This window comes from Metarhizium brunneum, chromosome 3, assembly GCF_013426205.1.
Source record: "Metarhizium brunneum chromosome 3, complete sequence".
Lineage (NCBI taxonomy): Eukaryota > Fungi > Ascomycota > Sordariomycetes > Hypocreales > Clavicipitaceae > Metarhizium > Metarhizium brunneum.
The window spans coordinates 3590639-3609254 of NC_089424.1; the positions used below are offsets into that span (position 1 = coordinate 3590639).

An 18616-nucleotide genomic window follows, 5' to 3' on the forward strand; every position below is an offset into this window, starting at 1 on the left:
CGATGTACGGAGTACTCCATGAAGAGCAATGGGTCTCATCTTGGAGACACCCTGCAGCGCGTGGCGTGTGCGATTGCAACCTCTCCGGCATTCTCCAGGTCTCAGAAAGATCACAGGCGCATGCTGGACATCAGCCCGCCCCTTCAAACCCTTTCTATATATAGGCAAGACACTCGTAAACTCTCTCACGTCAGAATGCCTCCCCTTCACCCCTCTCAATTCCAAACAGGGATCCAGAGCGACTCATCTATAAGAACGCTGCTGCCATTCAACCAAGCAACAGGTATCCGTGATTTTGCTTCCTTGAATTCCCTCGTTCTGATTTGTGCCGCCTTTCGCAATGGCGCCGAGAGAGAATGAGCCCGCCGACGCTCTGGCTAAGGGTATTATTCCCACCGCAAAACAATCCTTCAAGGATTTGTTCATTTGGCGTCAACGTGTGGTCCTTTCCAACGAGTACGGAGAGACTCGTTGCGAATGGAGGGACCCCGACCGCTTCGTGAATCCCATTAGTCTTATGGCTCAACTATCCGCAAAGAACTGGCTCTTCTTCCTGGTTGGATTTTTGTCTTGGACGGCCGACGCATTCGACTTCCACGCCCTATCAATTCAGACCAAGAAGCTAGCGGATTACTACGGCCGTAGCAAGACTGACATTACCACCGCCATCACATTGACGCTGCTCCTTCGGTCGATTGGTGCAGCCTTCTTCGGTCTTGCAGGCGATAAATGGGGGCGCAAGTGGCCCATGGTGGTGAACATGCTTGTTCTCGGTCTTTTGCAAATTGCCACAATTTACAGCCAGACTTTTCAGCAGTTCCTAGCTGTCCGAAGTTTATTTGGTCTCTTCATGGGTGGTGTCTATGGAAATGCCATTGCCATGGCCCTCGAACAATGCCCGTAAGTGCTCGTCTGAAGTTGAAATAAGAAGCGCCACACTGACAATCGTTTCTTGGCCAGATCTAATGCTCGTGGCTTGATGTCTGGCATCTTGCAGCAGGGCTATTCGTTCGGCTATGTCTTGGCCGCGTGCGCCAACCTTGGCGTTGGCGGGGGGACAGATACATGGAAGATTGTCTTCTGGATCGCTGGTAAGTAATGATGCGTGACAATACTTCAGTCTTTAAAGGTTCTTTGGGTGTTAACTTGATGTCTGTGCTTTGCGTATAGCCGGGTTTTCCATTGCCGTCGGCCTCGTCCGTATTCTGTTTCCTGAGTCGCAGCAGTTCTTGGAAGCCAAGAAGAATGGTAAGAAGGCAGCCAGCCCTGGTGCATTCTGGCATGACACCGTCAAGATGCTCAAGCAAGAGTGGAAGATGTGTGTATACTGTATCATTCTGATGACGTGGTTCAACTACTTTTCCCACACTTCGCAAGATTCATACACCACCTTCATGCTCACTCAGAAACAATTGGACAATGCTGGGGCCTCGAGAGCCTCGATTCTGATGAAGGCTGGTGCGTGTGTCGGCGGTACTATCTTGGGGTACATGTCGCAATTCATCGGCCGTCGTCGAACCATCATCAGTTCGTGCCTGATGGCGGCTGTTTTGATCCCAGCTTGGATTTTGCCCACTGGGGAACGTGCACTGAGCGCGACTGGTTTCTTCATGCAATTCTTCGTCCAGGGAGCTTGGGGTGTGATTCCCATTCACTTGAACGAGCTTTCTCCTGTGGCCTTCCGATCGACTTTCCCCGGCGTCACATATCAGCTTGGCAACATGATCTCTTCGCCTTCGGCACAGATTGTGAATGCCATTGCCGAGAAGATGTTTGTGACCACACCCAATGGCCGCAGGGCAGAAGCGTATGGACCAGTCATGGGCATCGCGACTGCCATTATTGCCCTTGGAATCGTCTTCACCACCATGTTTGGTCCTGAGCGTCGTGGGCGCGATTTCGAAAATAAGGTTGCTGGCATGACTAGCGAGGAGTCGTCTACCAAGGTTATGGAAAGTGAGGACGAGGAGAAGGGTCGAGTTGAACTTGAGGAGAGAAGGTAAAATAGCTCATCGAATCGTTTACAGCAAATAACTAGGTACTTAAGTAGATAGGCGCTTATGTACCTAGGCACCTGAATGTGGCCAAGCCCTGAAGAGGGGAAACATGAATCGAATAAATGCCAGACATCATGTTGCAAAGTTATCGTCTCGCGTAGGAGTCAGCACGTGTAACCACCTAGGTGCCTCTAACTACCCTGTACTCCGCATGTGACGCCTACGGTCTATGCTTGGGGTCAATGCCAAGGAATTCTATAACCACAGTGAAATCTGCAACTAAAAATTGGCGTTCTCCTTGTATTATTTAAAGAATAGCAACAGTCTGTATCGTTGTAATCTAGCTGTGCATTACTCTTCATGGAGCCAGGCAGTCATTATTTAATCGACGAGTCCTCCCGCACAGATGGAACACTTCACGACCTTCTCGTGGCTTAGAAAAGCCGTGCGGATAGCCCGAGTTAAAATCTAAAGGAATATGTTTTTCTTTTGGAAATATGCATCCATTACTTTGACGGTTTCAGTGAATTATATATAGCTTGTCCCAATATCAACTCCGGCAATAGTATGTGAATTTCTCGGCGGGCTTTATCTTTTTGCTAGGTGTGCTTATCCCTGTATTACATACCTAGGTAGGTACCTAGGTAGGGAGGTTATTCATTATCTTGAAACTCTTCTTGATATATTTAAGTGCTTAAGTAAAAGATCTATAATAAAATATATTTACCTAATATAAAATTATATTATAAGATAAAGTTTAATAACTAGTAGGGTGTGAGCGCATGTAGCAGAAAAAGCAAGCCGCGCCGAGCAATTCACAGCAGTATCCTCCTCAGCCCCTCCCCTGCTCACCGCCTAAGCTACCCCACGTTTATCCCACCTAGTCTAGCACCGATTCTGCCGCTTCCCGACCTCGATTCCACCAACACCAAACCACATCTCGCCAAACAGCCGCACACTGCAGCACCAATCTACACCTAACACCATGACGTCTCATCCGGACCACCCTCCCGCTGATGCGGGTCCATCCGAAGTCCGCAATGAAGTCAAGAAGCCCAAGAAAAAGAAGGTTCTCCTGATGGGCAAATCTGGATCTGGCAAGTCCTCCATGAGGAGCATCATCTTCAGCAACTACATTGCCCGAGATACTCGACGACTGTAAGCTCTATCTCCGCTCCTCCTCACCCCCCTCTAGCCCCTTAACTCAGTAACTAAATCGAAATTTACCTCTCCAACAGCGGCGCTACCATCGACATCGATCTCTCCCACGTAAAATTCCTCGGCAACCTCACCCTCAATCTCTGGGACTGCGGCGGCCAAGAAGCCTTCATGGAGAACTACCTCTCGCAACAACGCGTCCACGTCTTCTCCAACGTCGGCGTCCTCATCTACGTTTTCGACATTGAATCGCGCGACGTAGACCGCGACCTGGCAACCTACGTGTCCATCCTGTCCGCCCTCCTTCAATACTCGCCCGCCGCCAAAATCTACATCCTCATACACAAAATGGACCTTGTTGTCCCTACCGCCCGCGAAACCGTCTATGACGAGCGCGTGCGCACCGTCAAGCAAAAGACCGCCGAGTACATCAACTCTGTCGGCGGAGACACGAGCACTGTTGAACTTACGCCCTTTGCGACATCCATCTGGGACCAGAGCTTGTACAAGGCCTGGGCGTCCATCATCCACGACCTGGTGCCCAATCTGGCCGTCATTGAGCGCAACCTCGCCAATCTAGGCGTGGCAATCGAGGCGGAGGAGTTGCTGCTGTTTGAGCGGACGTCCTTCCTCGCAGTCTCGTCGTGGACGTCGACCGAGGGACGCCGGAATCCGACAGAGGACAGACTGGAGCGCATGTCGAACATCATGAAGCACTTTAAGCAGAGCATTTCGCGCTTTACGGGAACGCCTAGGAATGCAGAGCAATTTATTCGCATGGAGCATAAAGCGGGCACGCGCTTCAACTTGTTCATTTTGAAATTCACCACGAATACATATCTCATGGTGGTGCTTCCTCCGGGCGAGGCCAGATTCAACGCGGCAATGCTGAACTGTCAGATTGCGATTGAGCATTTCAAATTTCTGGATGGCCCGGCTCCACACGCCATAACTGCGACGGTCGTGCCCCCTGCGTCGTCATAGAGAAGGAGAAATTGCTGAGGCCAAGAAATTCTATTAAAATACGCATGAGAAGCGATACCAGAGTTCAGTTTGGAGTTTTGGAGCGATGATACCAATTGGTTTGTTCACACGGGCGAAGGGTGATTTGACGCGAAATATTGAAAGTCATATTTATAAAGAGGTACAAATTTTTAATGGCCTTGATTCTCGTTCGAGATCAGGAAGACTTTATTGTGGGCAGCTCTTTCGCCCTATATTGATTTGCATGTTCCATATCTACCGATGTAGGCAGCTGTATGAGCCGCCCCTCAGTTCTGTTCCTCTTTTTCTTTTACTCAGTACATATTGCGGGGTCGGAAAGTATCTATAATCATTACTCTAAGTCCATTTGACAACAGCCGTCCCGCCCTTTTTGAATTCCGCCATATCACCCAATACCAAGTCTTTATCAGTATGCTCCTTGTTCGGGAAGGTCGTTGCGAGGACCCACGACCGAGTTCTAGTCTCTGGCGACGCCCCCTGGACAAATCCATAGACATCACCCACAGTATTGGTGGTATTAAAGCGAGCTGGGAGTCGCGTTCCGTCTGGCATCTGAATTCTGATCAGGACGGTAGGCTGTGAAGAGTCGATGGATGGCTCCCGGTTTGCCGATGCTGATGCCGATGAGGCTGGTGCTGTGGTTGTGGAAGCAGCTGGCGGAGCGGGAGTACCAACGCCAGGTACAGGACTTCCCAGACGCTGACCTGTTCCAGAGAAAGGCTTATACTTCTTAGGCGGTGGCTTGTAGGGGGTCTCGTGCCGATGCAGCTTGACGTCGACTCTCTGATCATGTTGGACATTCATTAAGTGTAGCGGAGCGCGGCCTGATTTTATCATTTGCAAATCCGCTTGATTGGCTGGGTCGTCAAATCGTCGAAGTTCCCCATCATCAATGCTGAAACCGTTCTGCCAGATGTGTAGAATGCGCTCCTCAGGCTCGGCACTGGATGTAGGAGCAGCGCCCAGAGGACCAGGAATCCTGCGGCTTTCAACGCCCTCGCCGCCTAGTGTGACGCCAGCACCGCGGAAGCGCGATGGACCAGACGGACCAGGTTCGTCCACAGACTGATCGGGGCGGGATGCATTGCTGCAGCATATAGTTAGCCACGTGTACTTCTTCCATTCCTCGACAGCACAGTCAACTCACGCTTTCGCCGCCTTGGCCAGAATATCACTGATGATTTTTCTTTGGCTACCTTCTTGGTGCGGGTCCTGTACGGCAAGTCCAGATTTCTCGCCGCCAGCAAAAAGATTGCCACGGCCCTCATCATCGTCGTCCTCGTAGTCGTCATCATCGTCTCCCTCGTCATCGTGGGCATGGGCACCGCTACCAAGAGACCCTAACGTCGCAATGCCTTTCCTCTTGGGTTGTGACGTCGTCTGAGGACCTCCTCTGCTAGACGAAGCGGCGGCGGGAGCAGGTCGCCCGTCGAGCGTACGAGGCCCAGAATACGCGGACTCAGGCCTTGAATCGCCCGATCCGCTTTGCATCCTTGCTTCGTCATCGTCCTGGAAAAAGCTGTTACAAGCGGCAATAAGATCCCATTGATTGGCATCAAGGTACTGCGTTGCCTGACAAAGATGTTAGGTCACGATTCTTGACAGCGACAAGATTACCCGCTGTAGATACCATACCTGCTCCGGACTGCAGTTGCACATGTTTGCAAAGTCTTGCACAAGCTTCTCCCGGTTGGGAGTGTCATGGTTGTCAGCCATGGTATAATGACGTGCGCAGAGCGCGGGGCAACTGAACAGACAGAAGTCGAAGAGGTGAAATTATCTTGCGATGCAGTTTCTGACGAATACGTGGGTTAGAGCACAACTGGTCGATATTTTGGTAGCAAAGGCTGTCCTGTGAGATAAAGAGACGTATGAGGATGATGGAAGGTGATAGAACTGAGCTGTTTGTCAATGGGCGGCAGGCAACGGGACCCTCGTCATGACTCTGGCCTTGTCCCGCGTGGAAGCTGGAAGCTCCCCAGAAGCCCATGCCAAGTGGCGCGACCCCACATTTGCTCACACACATGCCCGCCTGGCCACCTGCCAGTTGCCAGGCTGCACCGAGCGCCGCTCCTCTGCTTAGTCACTCAACAGTTCTCTCTACACCGTACTCCGTAGTCCGGCACTCGTAGACGAGATCGCGCACTTCCGACCTGCGAGGCGTACCCCAACAGCACCGAGTTGCTGCTGCCCACGATTTCATTGTCCACCGTCCGCACGTACAAAGAGAGTCTACCCCTGATATAGACGAGGTCAACTGCCTACAATGGCCTCGGAAGATCCATCAAGTCACCTCGCCGAGTCTGGCATCACTATGCATTCTGACAGCGAACAATACTCCCCAGGCGAGGAGCTCTCAACCTCACCTGAGAGCTCGGGCTCTCCCGTCATTCTCTACAAGCCGCCCACTGTTTTGTCATTAATACGAGGCGCCGCTATCAACCTGCTGCTTCCTTTTATCAATGGTATGATGTTGGGATTCGGAGAGCTATTTGCTCACGAAGCTGCCTTTAGATTAGGTTGGGGAGGCACGAAGGTATGCTGGAACCGTTTACTAATGAGACATTTACGACGCAAAGTCACACCTGCTTTGCTCTCGTTGACCAAGTCAGTGCCGTCATGTTTCTGACCTTAACTGATCGAAATGCGCTAGGTCTTTCCCATGTCACGAAGACGGGCGCACCCGATCGGCCCCGGTATTGAGGTCCGAGAGCGGCGACGAGGACCAGGACCTTCGTTGGATGACTTGGCAAGCTTGGAATAGGGGAGGGATGCACAATATAAGCATTACTTGGAGATACCGAGTTCCTCATGGCGTTGGAAATGATCGGCTACATCATCGCTGGGTCTACGGATCTTCTACCCACGACCGGCGAGCGGCGTTATAGCAAAAATTAGGGCAATTGCTTCACTTGGTTTCATGTGAGATTAATAAGAGGCACGGCATGTCAAGGCGTACGAGGAGTGTCGAAGATGATGGTGTACATATATCTGCCGGCTGAGACCTGGCCTCATGATTGCGAGCCTCACTATATTAAACCAACTGCAAATTTAGATGTCGACGATTCAACTCTATTTTGAAATAGTTCTTGTTCATCTTACTAGTTGGCATTAACATCCGATATCGCATTATAACAATTTAGGGGATATAGGTCTAGTCAGGAAAGTATCGTGATAGACCCTTCATTCGAGAGTGCCGTCAAGCCCTCATCACAAAATTGGCCATGAATTCCGAGGCCAATGGCCATGTCAGCCAACTATATGGTGTCAGCAAACTCCTTTCCGTAGTTGATGGATGTGTTTGCCGCTTTGTTCCCCGAGGTCCTCTGTACATGGATATATAAGAATTAAACGATTCTCTGACATAACTCGTCGCCCATTACTATACACAGCCGACGAATTTAACGATCTACTACTTCATCTGTTGTCAAAGTGTAAATCTCTGCACGTCTTATACGCCCCTCATTGCCCAACACCAGCCGACATACCGAACTTTCCAGTCTGCTGCCAATGCACAACCTGCCGTCTCCATAGAAGCGACATCCACACCTCTCAAGTTGCACTCACACAACATGACCACCGCAGATGCCTCTTACGAGGAGCATTGTAATATTCACCAATTGCAACCTTCAAGTCACATATTCAGATGAATCCTTGCCTGGGTCCTTATCGATAACGAGCATTCTTTGCACCACCAGCTAGGCTCAGGAACACCCGACGATTACCCGCCCAAGGTCCCCAAAAAATTGTCCAACGAACTACCAGCCAAAAGGGCCGTAGAAACATCGAGTGCTAAAATTCCCTGTATCACCGTCACCACAATCGCCGCGATGCTTCCCAGTCGAGCCATTGCGCGCTCTGCGCCATCATTGGGGGCGCGGAGACAACTCCAGAGTAGATGGGCCGTAAGAAACTCCCCACTCCCTGCATCTTGTTATGCGTTCTCTCGTCCTACCGCAAAGATGCGTGCGTCGCGGCTAGAATACTGACAGAGTTGGCTCCCCGATTTTAGAACCCCCCGAGTGCCCTCTCGCAAAGACTTGGGAACGGTCGTCAATACGGGACATCCCCGCGCTTCAATCCGTCCAGCTTGACAACGTCACCGTTCCGGACGCGAAATGTCGCTCCGCCCATCATGCTCGGGGGCGTATCCTCATCTCGGCAGTTCTCACTCTGGGGCTACGGCAAGAAGAAGACACCCGAGGAAGAACCCGTGGCCTCAAAGCCGGAAACTACCACAACCACATCCGAGGCCGGCCGTCCCGTAGACCCAACCCCCGAAAACGTCGTCCCCTCGCCGCCCACCGAGCCCGCAGTCCCAGCGTCCGAAGTCGACCTCTCCTCCATTTCCGACATCGTCAACGGGCAGGACATTCTCAACATGTCCGAACAGATCGGATACCTGAAAGCCCTGGGTCTAGATTTCGGCACCGGCCCCACGTCTGTCATGCAATGGGCCCTCGAACACGTCCACATCTATAGCGGCCTCGGATGGGGGGCTTCCATCATGGCCACGGCCGTGCTCCTACGCTGCATCATGTTCTACCCGCAGGTCCGCAGTCTCAAGTTCAACGCCGTCATGCAGAACCTGCGCAAGGACCCCCGGTCCCAAGAAGCCATGAAGTTGGTCCAGCAGGGCTTCGCAAACCAGGACAACGAGATGCGCCAAAAGGGCCAGTATCTGAACAAGATGCTCAAGGAACAGTACGGCGTCAACAACTGGGGCATGCTGTGGTCCTTTGGCCAGATCCCGTTCACATTTGGACTGTTCCGCATCGTCAGCGGCATGGCAAATGTTCCCGTGCCGGCCATGGAGACCGCCGGATACCTCTGGTTCACCGACCTGACGGCCACCGACCCATACTTCATCCTCCCTGCCGCCGGTACCGCTCTCATGGTCGGCGCCCTAGCCGTACGTTTCCACACTTGCTATCCTCCAAGTTCCCCCCTCCCCCGGTCCACCAGCTAATTAATGCCCGTACAGATCAATGCCAAGCACACCCCCGAATCGCAAAAGAAGATGCTCAAAACAATGACCTACGTCTTCGGCGCCGTCGGCTTCATCGGTACCACATTCCTCTCCGCCGCCGTCAACCTCATGACTGTTGCCCTCGGCGCATCCACCCTCATCACCGCCATCGTCCTCAACAACGCCCTCGTCCGACGAACCGTCGGCCTACCCCCCCACCCTACCGCCTCATCCACCGCCCCCCAGAAAACCACGTACGAGGCTCCCCGTGCCGCCAACACCCCCGAGCCTGGTCTCCGAGAACGTCTCGAATCCAGCCTCAACGACATGAAGAAGGGCATGTCTGACCAAATCACAAATTACACGGGAACGTATAGCGGCACCGACGAGGAAAAGGCTGAGAGGAAGCGAAAGGAGCTGATGCGCAAGCTGGAGGATACCCGCAAGCAGCAGGAGCGTGAGGAATTTGAGAAAAAGTACAAGACAAAGAGCTAGTGTGGTGGATGCTGTTCGATATGGTGGACGAACATGTAACTTTTATGCATTTCATGTACAAAAATGGATATCTAGAGGCTTTGGGGGAGAATGTGGTGGCTCCGGCGGGGTTAGATTCATCTCCCGAGAAGATATGGCTTGTACATTAGAGTTTTCAAAAACACAGCGCATCCCCATCCTATTTTGAAAGGGCCTTTGGAAATCAAAAGAAGAAATATACAAACTCGATGAAAATAGACCTTTGGTCAAAGAGCCCTTTCGCGGACCATCTATTCATATAACTAATCTCGGGGCAAAAGTATTCATTCACTGATTTATACTGTAGGGATATCGTCGTGCAAAAAGGTGTCTACCGTTCCGTCCACCCTACGTCGTCATGTGGCTCGTAATAAATGACCGAGTAGGGATCAGTTTCTTCTCCCGCCAAGCCCCTCTGTTGCTGTCGCGAATTAGAATACGGTTCCGTCACTGTCAATCAGGATTGGCGGCTCCTTGGTGTTTGGCCGGTTGATCTCGGCGATTTCGCGGCCTCCCTGACCGATGATGGATTAGTAACGTCAGAGGAGCATGGTAACAAGAACAGTCAACTCACCTTCCAACTTCCCGCTTCCAGGAGCTGGGGCAGAGTCATCTCATTACCAGCAAGTTCATTTTTGAGATGCTTATTGACTTCTGCACAGAGCAAATCAAGCAGACCGACTGTTGCGCCACGCCATTCAACCACGACATCGTCGCTAGGCTCAAACATGGGGGCTACCTCCACCCCGTCATGGCCAGTCCGGCGGCAATAATCGGCGTAATTCTGGAGACCGCGCTCCATGTCATCCTTCTTCAAATTCAGTACACCAACATCTACAAACAGCCCGCCGTTACGGTACTCTGGCAAACCAGTAAGTAATTCAGTACCAGCGAAGTGCATGTTCAGGAGCGATTGCATTGGCTGCATGAGAGAGTATGTGAGCCATTGGGTGAGCTTGTGGAACGGCAAGATCGATTCCCAGGATGCGGCACCAGGATTGGGCATAGCTTGGCAAGGCCATGCATCTCCAAGGGATACGCCATTTAAGGCTGTTCGTGATGGGGGCCAGATAGGAGCTAAACCATTCATTAAGACGTTCCATAGGACCGGCAACGGCACAATTAACATGGAAGACGCCTGTGTTGAAGGGTGTGAAAGCAGGTGGTCTAAAACGCCATTGTCAGAGAAATACGCTTTTAAACCATGCAGCGCTTGTTCCATACCGATCATATTACCAGGTCTGCCATCTGCACCAAAGTACTCAGTCTTATCACTGAGAGCGCCGGCAAGCCGGATGAGGAGCTCGGTGCGACCCTTTAGGCCAGCCAGTTCGGCCCCGGGGCGAGATTGAAGCCCTGCTTCAAGCTTTTCCACAGTCAAGGCTTTGAGTCCATCTTTGTCGACTTGGAACTTGTTGCTTGCATTTCCGGAGAAGAGACCCTTGAGTAGTCATCAGCCTTGACCGCTCAACTTGCCAAATTGAACGGCTGTGGACATCCGTACCTCTTTGAACATTTCTAAGCTGGCGACGGCCAACCCTTCGGAGCGTCGATAAATCTTCCCATTCTCCGTGCTCTTGTAGCTCCACTGAGTACCGGCACCAGCATCCAACAGTACGCTGACCAAGAACAGGTCAATCAGTCGACGACAACGCTCGGTGCTGTCAACAGACTCTGGCCAGGAATCGAGCAACTCCTTAACGCGATCACGATCGCCGACGCAAAAATGCTGATATCGTCCATGCCCGGGTATAGTGTTAAAAGGTGCCTCGTAGTCCCGCTGTGACCCATGTTAATTCGGATTTTATGTTCAGACCATATTTCCCAAAGAGGGGTTGTGGAAAACGTCATGACACCGGCCATCTCCGGGGGAAAAAGGGAGATGATGCGTGCGGGGAAACAGGTAAAACATGTATTGTAGTGATGAACATACCTTGATTAGGCCAGAAACAAAGGTGACGACATTGGGCAACTTGGCGAGATCAACATCAAAGTGATTGAGTTCGTTGCGCGTCGCCTTGTCCATGATAATCTTGCTCCTCTCCCTCACGGCACCTAAGCTGCGGAGGTATCCGACAGGGTCCAACTGAGGATCCGGGGGTCGAGGAAGATCGACTTTGGGCAACTTGATCGGCGACATTGGTGATAGCGGTGTGCCTGCTGACGTGAAACTTCCGGCTGAGGTGCGGTTTCCGATGCCTCGTGAGTTTCCAGAGGCAACGCTGGTTGTTGACTGAGAAGCTAGAATGGATGAGTTACCCTTGGGGGCCTTGTCCTTTCGAGAAAAGAAGCCCATTGTGGTTGGCTAGTTATCTGATACGAAGGGCAGAACTCAACCAGGCACACTCGCAGGTGGCCGATGAGGGGCAGGGTGCGGGGAGAGCTCTGCTCGGCTCAGGAGCCGCAGGTGACAAGTGACAGATCGTGCCGTGATTGCAGATATGCTGGACGATGGCGCACTTTATGCTCGCGGGGTTATTATTGTCAAGGGATCTTGTGGTGCGTTGAACAGATGCACTCAATCCAAGGTTGTCCGAGTCGCGAGCCAGGTAAAATCGAACCGAATTAATGACCGTGACGTTCTGGACCAGGAGTGAGCGAGCAAGACGGATGCTTTTGAAGTGGCGGCGAAGGCTCCTAGGACGTCGAGCAACTTGAGAAACGAGGGCAGGGGTCTAGGCGGGGACTGAACGATGAACCAGGCAGCTCAGTGGCTTGTCCCAGAAGTCTGTCCTAGCTGGGATTTGTGGTCGGTCCACCACCAAGTGCTCCGTACGGAGTAGTATGGTGATTTGCTTACCAAGGTTAAAGGCTGGTTCTGCACGGATGTAACGCCGATTGGTGCTGGACCAACCGCGCCTGGAGGGTTTGGGGCTTTCCAAGTATTGCCCCGAAGCTAACCAAATTCGCAGCTATCTCACTTGAAAAATTTATAAATGTCCAATTTTGGCAGCCGTCGTAGGTCAAGCGGCTATGTCGCTGTACAGTGTACGGAGTAGTACTATGCGCCTTGATTCATTTGCTTCGTCTTGGTCTCTCGGCTGTGTCGGCTGTGTCGTTGTCTGGCAGCAGCCGCAAGGGCACTGCAATTTATGGGGTCGAGTCAAGGTATAATTTGCTGTGGCCTGGGCAGCAGCAACACCTCATGCTAGCCCAAGTGGCTGCCCTAGATTTCCATGCCCTGGTTAGCGACCGTCGATCAACGGTTTTGAGAAGGATGTGTTGCCCTACCTATTCCCCTCGAGTCAGTCAGTGCAGTCGGTGCGGTTTTGCGGCCGTTGGTCATAGAGCCAAAATGGCTGGTGCCTAGGCCCCCTGTGTTGTTAGATGGCGGATGGATACCCCGTATCTCGAAATCCAGGAGAAATGGGTCAGGGTCTACTCCGAATGTACGCTCCGCTCCGTGGGTCTGGATGAGCAAACTGCCACAGGCACAACAAGCATTCTGGGGTGGAAACAAGAATCTTGTGTAACGCCTAGGCCCTGCCCAGTGCCCAAGTGGCAAACTGCCATCCAAACGGCCATGGCCAGTCGCGGGGCCCAGCCTAATTCTGAATGTAGAGAAGGACTCGATGCGTCGTGCAGGAGACATTGATCTCGCAGCCGCGCTCTCTTGGCGTCCAACGATGAATCAGCCCGCCTTCTCCCTCTCGGCTGTCTGTGGTCCTCGCCGTGGTGGAATGCCCGACACTGCCCACTAGGTCAAGTCCCTACCTACCTCAATACCTCTAAGTAGGTAGGTATGCAACATGAGGAGAGCCGAGACTTTCTGAATGATGAAAGGACCTCGAGCAAGCATTCAGGGCTGAGGGCAAACCTTGTTCACTGGCCATTGCGATGTGTTACATGACCATCTGGTTGCCAATTGACCGAGAGGTGCATGAGACGACCCGCAGCCAATGTACAGGTAATGTACGGTTAATGTGCAGGTAGTAATGTACAACGGTTGTCGTTGTCAATGTTCCGAGATGCATTCCGAGCTGCATGTCTGACGCAAGGATGTGGTGCAGGTGATGCTGATCATAGTGCTCTGCTGGTGGTGCAGGTAAGCAGACAGGCAAGTGTACCGAGCAGTGGCAGCCATGTGGCCCAGGCCATGCGCCGGCATTGATGGCGCACACGATACACGATGTAGACAAGCACCGAGAATTGAGATTGGAACGTGTTGTAGGCTACGTGCTATGGAGCATATGCGCGCCTCTCCTGGGTTGCTCAAGTACGGAGAAATAAAGGTTCCATTCAAGATGCATGTGTGGGTGTCTGCTTCCGCATTGGACAAGATGGCTCCTTCCTTTCCTAGAAATCCATCACGCCTTGGCCGAACTCGTGGTTTCTGTTGAAATGCTTTGCTCTGAACTCCCTACAACTGCCGCACCTACAATCCCAACATCCCCAACACCCCGAATCCTAGCAAAATGCATTGTACATACACTAAAAAACGGACCCGACATCTGACTTTGCATTTTGCACGTTTACTCAACCAGGACCAACCAGATGGCGACCTTGACCAGCGATGAAAAATTCGTCGTTCAGGGATGCCATCGCATAGCATGTCTTGTTGAAGAGAATGGTCCGAGACTCTCGGCACCAGACAAGTCGTCCGATAAAACCCCAAATCCTCCCGCAGCAGCGAACCAATAGACCCTGCATGCCTCCATCTTTACCTGGGCCTCGTTAGTTCAGCCCAGAGTTCGGAGCTAGTTGTCAGGCGAACGGCTAGTTCCCAGACGTGCAGCGGGAGCCGGCGGCCGGTGGCCCACGGTTGAGCGAAAAATCGGCAACTGCATTTTGCTTTGGATCTGGTACTCCGTCGCATGCCTGTCCCCTAGACATGTAAGTTATGCCATCCCGAGTGCTTATGTATGTATGTACAGTACGTCGCAAGGAGCAGACTAGACCGGCATTTACATGGCTTGGTGGCCATGTGAACACCATGCAAGGCACCATGACGCCACCGAGAAAACACTGCTCCAATCTTAGATAAACGGGTTGATGCTTGTCAGGGGCATCAACATATCGAGTTGGATACTCAGCCGTCTCAACAAACAGGGTGGCAGTTCAATCCATCATTCAGCCATCCCAGCCATTGGGCTCGCTCACTCACCTGTGTTCTTGTCGATAGAACATCATCTAGGCCACCGAAGAGATCAGCCCTGTCAACTGGGCTGTTTTGTAACGAAACATGGGACGACAGCGGGCACGGACCCTTGCCGCCACATTTTCATCCCCTTTTTTGCTTCTGCCAAACTCCCTGCATCACGCAAGAGCGGTTCAGCTCAATTTTCGCCTAAATAAATGCCACTTCCAGTTTGATTTCTGACACAACTCGAGTAAACTCACAGACATGACATAGGTAGAACTTCATACTCGGCCGCCGATGCCCAGGGCGCTAATCTTGAGCGCCCGGAACAGGGTTGTTTTCTTCACAAGCCCATTCCATAACCGCACTTTTCATACCTAGAAGACTGCGTTTAAACATGCTCCTCCAAAAGGAGCATGCGGGCATACTTCTGGACCAGAAACCTTCATGGCCATGAGATTGACCACGTACAAGCGACAATTGCTGCTGCATGGCGAGGTAGAGAGTGAGCAGGAATTCCAAATACCAACTGCAACGGTGACGGTGACGGCTGGTCAATTTAAGACGACTCAGACTACTTCCTTTGTAGGAAATTTGGCGGCCGTTCACCATTCTGCAAGGGATATAAACGCACTACTTTGCTCATTCCAAGGGGGGTTCACACCCCGCGTGACGTCAAATCGTTATCAAAGCGCTTTATCACGGAGCAACAAGAAAACGGTGGTATCACGTAACTACCTAGGTACCTAGGATAGGAATTGGATTGAATGCGAAGATCATAAACTCTCCATCAACATTCTGCGTCTTGAGCTTCACTTGGAAAGAAACATGACGAAATTTAACTCCTTCCTCCTCGCAACATCGATCACTCAGCTTACATTGCCTCCGGACCTTCCTGCGCTCTCGGGAAATTTCCACCTCATAGCGCATGTCAAGTCTCCCAACATCACCAAGTTCACGGCCGGCATTGGAAACTGGGAGGTGGCCTCACTGCCGGGGCCCGGCTGCCATGAGCCCCTTTCGCTGAAGAAGCCTAGCAATAACGGCACGGCCAGCGGCACCACGTTCTGGTTCAACCCGGAGACGACGGGCATCGCGTACGGTGATGGCGAAGACATGAAGACTTTATCCGTTCCAAAGGGAGGACACGGCGAACGCGCACTCAGCATGGACTGCAGGAGGGGGACGCCCGGAGTCAGAATCGTCCCGCGGGAAGATGGGCCGCAGCTTGTGTACGGGAGCAACGGGACGTTTTACGTGTGTCCACGGAGAGTACGCGCCCAGGGGATAGCGCAGCTGCTGTACCGAGAGAAAGACGAGCTGTTGCCGTACATGTGTGCGGACGTGGCGCTGTTTGCGAAGTGGGCGAAGGGCAGGACGAGGGGGGACGAGTCCGTCGTGGATTGCTGCACGGACGTCCGCGACGGGGTCTGCATGTTTCCCCCTCAGCCTCGGTAGATGGGTGGTGGGCGTGATTTTTGCTAATGTTCGCTTCGTGGATTATCGCGTGTTGCTGGCCCCCTAACCAGCCTGATAAGCGTGTATTCTAAACTTTTTAGCGTCCCCGTGAAAGGGGCAACTTAATTCTTAGTGTTACTAATACCTTGGCCCTCTTGGCCTCATCATATGAGAAAAACGATCTATTTTTATGACTTCCTGCTGCAGATTGGCGTCATCATTTTGTGCTCGTACGGCCCGGTCCACGCCCCAGGTTTTGGCACTTCTAGACATGCACTTTCTTGGGAGGACAAGAGTAGAAATAGTGAGATTTAGCGGCTTGGCCTCGCATTAGCAAGTTGTCCTGATGGCGTCACCGTACTAAGCTGTCTGCCAGTGTTGCATTGCGCTTCTTTCGAGAGAATGGTCGTTTCCCCGGGACGGACTCATCGACTTGTTGAGTGATGCGCTTTCTACGCAGCTTCCTTGGGTGGTGAATGGCTGTACGGCCGGAGGGGGATGCGGCCACAGCGCCTTGTCTTCTGCATGGCAAGGTGCAAGGCTGATGTTGTCTGGTCCAGGCGCACTTCAAGTGGCTGAAGCTTCTGGCAATTAAAAGCGTAGCTTAGCTTCTTGGCTTGCTCCCTATCTTCTCTGCCCACTTTGGCTCTATCGCGTCACGGCCTGCCAGCTTTGCCACTAAATCCTCCAGAGCTTCAAGCTCCGCTTCGAACGAGATGAGGCATTCTGCCACGGCTGCTGTCGGAGGCACCTGCTGGGTGCGTACGCGAAACAGCGACTAGTTGATTCCGGTGAGACGTCCGGTGAGGAGGTTTTTGAGAGCTTTGTTCCTTTCTCTGACAGAAGCGAGCTCCTCACTGCGGCATTTGACGGCATCGAGGTATGTTGTGATGCTGTCGTATATGTCGAAGCCAAAGGAGACACCAACTTCGGCCACAGTAGTCGTTCGTTTGCCGGCGTTCAACTGCGGAGTCAAGGCGATGGGGATGATGCATATGGTTACCAAGGAAGGAACGGTCTTGGGGGAAGGAAGCACTGGCATGGAGGGTAAATTAACCACACCGTGGCTCATGTTCTCTGCGCGAGGCTTGGTGCCCAACGGAACTTGGACTTTGGGACCATATTTCCCTGTCGGTGGCAACAAGAATGAACTTGACCCTATTTATTCTTTCTCCTTCTGGTCCCCATATCCACGGGCCCTGGCCTTTGTTTACCTGGTTTTCTTAACCTACCAGTTGACATCGTAGTCGTCATGGTAAATATTGCGGTCTGCACGAGTCTGTTTGTTAGGAGCTATATACATAAGCCTTGTAACGGCCAGAGCAACAGCAGCAACAAATCGACTCCTGTCAATAGCAATTGTTAGTCGATCCAGCGATGTCGTTCTACTACAAAGGCCCCGCCTCTTCCCCCATCTCTTAGTAGGTATATCAACTATCTCCTGTGGGTTGTTCTAGTGCGCTTGTTCCTCGATAAGTGTTTTAGCGCGGTTGCTAGCGTTGTTGGCAACCAGACCCTTTTGTCGCCGTCTATTGTATAATCGGATACACCACGGACATGTACCAAGCCGGAACGTTGGGTACTTTATGCTTGGGGCCCGTTCAACACACCCCAGGGGTTCTACTACCGAAATAACCTAGCAGTTGATTCTTAATAGAAATGCCAATAACAACTTGGTTTTTATCGAGCGCGAGGGTCCCATCATCTCTTCCCTGATTGCAATATGAGCAACATCTTTTTCATGCACATATTTTTCCTACACTCGACCTTTTTCTGCGTAGGCCGTGTGCATTTCCAGTGCAGCGTACGCTTTCTGTCAAGAGGGTAGAGGAACCATATTGCCGGTGTTTATTGGTGATCGTTTGTGCGTATGTTCTGGGAAGGCGGGAGGCTGAGTTGCCGTTTGGAGCGAGAAATTGTCGATTAGAACTCACAGAAGATCTCGCCAAGAGTGAGCCTTTTGATGGGCAAAGGGAAGTAGTTTGGTCATGCTGCACTTTATGACATGTTGCCAAAATGTCTCGACTTTACATACTGTTCAACCCATTTTCTGCGTTGCAGTCAAGTATTCGTGGCGTTCTGCTCCTGTCCTGTGGCATTCAGATGTCATTTTCGGCATCAAACCGATATGGTCGCTGTCTGAATCTCTTTGTTGCACAGTTGTGTGAACACAGCCAGTTTAACCCAAGTTTGGGCGATAACGCGCCAAAAGTATTCAGCATTTCAGGCACAACTTGTTGCAGCCACCGGACCGAGAAGCAACCATGCAGAGTGCATATGACTTTCCAAATCACTTCACATTGAAAGTGTCACGACGGGCTGTTGCAATGATGATGCAGATGCAGCCGCTGGCGGCCGCATCCATGAGTATCGTGGGGCGAGATTAGATATATGCAGACCAGACCCAAGGCATTATTCCGTATATTTTGAATGACA

General features: G+C 51.9%; 8 protein-coding genes across 8 annotated transcripts; 5 read left to right on the forward strand and 3 right to left on the reverse strand.

Annotated features, from left to right (window-relative positions):
- Positions 1-340: 340 nt before the first annotated feature.
- JEN1_1 (Carboxylic acid transporter) lies at positions 341-2003 on the forward strand (the record flags this gene model as incomplete). The annotated part of the gene is made up of 3 exons (XM_014687067.1): positions 341-900; positions 961-1091; positions 1171-2003. The coding sequence occupies 3 exons, from the start codon at positions 341-343 to the stop codon at positions 2001-2003; spliced, it is 1524 nt and encodes a 507-aa protein (XP_014542553.1).
- A 979-nt stretch (positions 2004-2982) lies between these two features.
- Rraga (Ras-related GTP-binding protein A) lies at positions 2983-4139 on the forward strand (the record flags this gene model as incomplete). Its single annotated transcript, XM_014687066.1, has 2 exons — positions 2983-3155; positions 3236-4139. The coding sequence occupies 2 exons, from the start codon at positions 2983-2985 to the stop codon at positions 4137-4139; spliced, it is 1077 nt and encodes a 358-aa protein (XP_014542552.1).
- A 357-nt stretch (positions 4140-4496) lies between these two features.
- On the reverse strand, positions 4497-5876 carry ubx1 (UBX domain-containing protein 1; the record flags this gene model as incomplete). Its single annotated transcript, XM_014687065.1, has 3 exons — positions 4497-5247; positions 5308-5732; positions 5796-5876. The coding sequence occupies 3 exons, from the start codon at positions 5874-5876 to the stop codon at positions 4497-4499; spliced, it is 1257 nt and encodes a 418-aa protein (XP_014542551.1).
- A 550-nt stretch (positions 5877-6426) lies between these two features.
- On the forward strand, positions 6427-6924 carry TIM44 (Mitochondrial import protein 1; the record flags this gene model as incomplete). Its single annotated transcript, XM_014687064.1, has 2 exons — positions 6427-6696; positions 6814-6924. 2 exons carry the CDS (start codon positions 6427-6429, stop codon positions 6922-6924), a joined length of 381 nt encoding a protein of 126 aa, XP_014542550.1.
- A 1371-nt stretch (positions 6925-8295) lies between these two features.
- Positions 8296-9624, forward strand: OXA1 (Mitochondrial inner membrane protein OXA1; the record flags this gene model as incomplete). Its single annotated transcript, XM_014687063.1, has 2 exons — positions 8296-9072; positions 9145-9624. 2 exons carry the CDS (start codon positions 8296-8298, stop codon positions 9622-9624), a joined length of 1257 nt encoding a protein of 418 aa, XP_014542549.1.
- Positions 9625-10073: 449 nt separating this feature from the next.
- On the reverse strand, positions 10074-11938 carry URC4 (Uracil catabolism protein 4; the record flags this gene model as incomplete). Its single annotated transcript, XM_066130758.1, has 5 exons — positions 10074-10157; positions 10217-10809; positions 10867-11083; positions 11147-11422; positions 11576-11938. 5 exons carry the CDS (start codon positions 11936-11938, stop codon positions 10074-10076), a joined length of 1533 nt encoding a protein of 510 aa, XP_065986763.1.
- Positions 11939-15550: 3612 nt separating this feature from the next.
- G6M90_00g063360 (uncharacterized protein) lies at positions 15551-16180 on the forward strand (the record flags this gene model as incomplete). The annotated part of the gene is made up of 1 exon (XM_014687061.1): positions 15551-16180. The coding sequence occupies one exon, from the start codon at positions 15551-15553 to the stop codon at positions 16178-16180; it is 630 nt and encodes a 209-aa protein (XP_014542547.1).
- A 778-nt stretch (positions 16181-16958) lies between these two features.
- On the reverse strand, positions 16959-17222 carry G6M90_00g063370 (uncharacterized protein; the record flags this gene model as incomplete). The annotated part of the gene is made up of 1 exon (XM_014687060.2): positions 16959-17222. One exon carries the CDS (start codon positions 17220-17222, stop codon positions 16959-16961), a length of 264 nt encoding a protein of 87 aa, XP_014542546.2.
- Positions 17223-18616: the final 1394 nt, after the last annotated feature.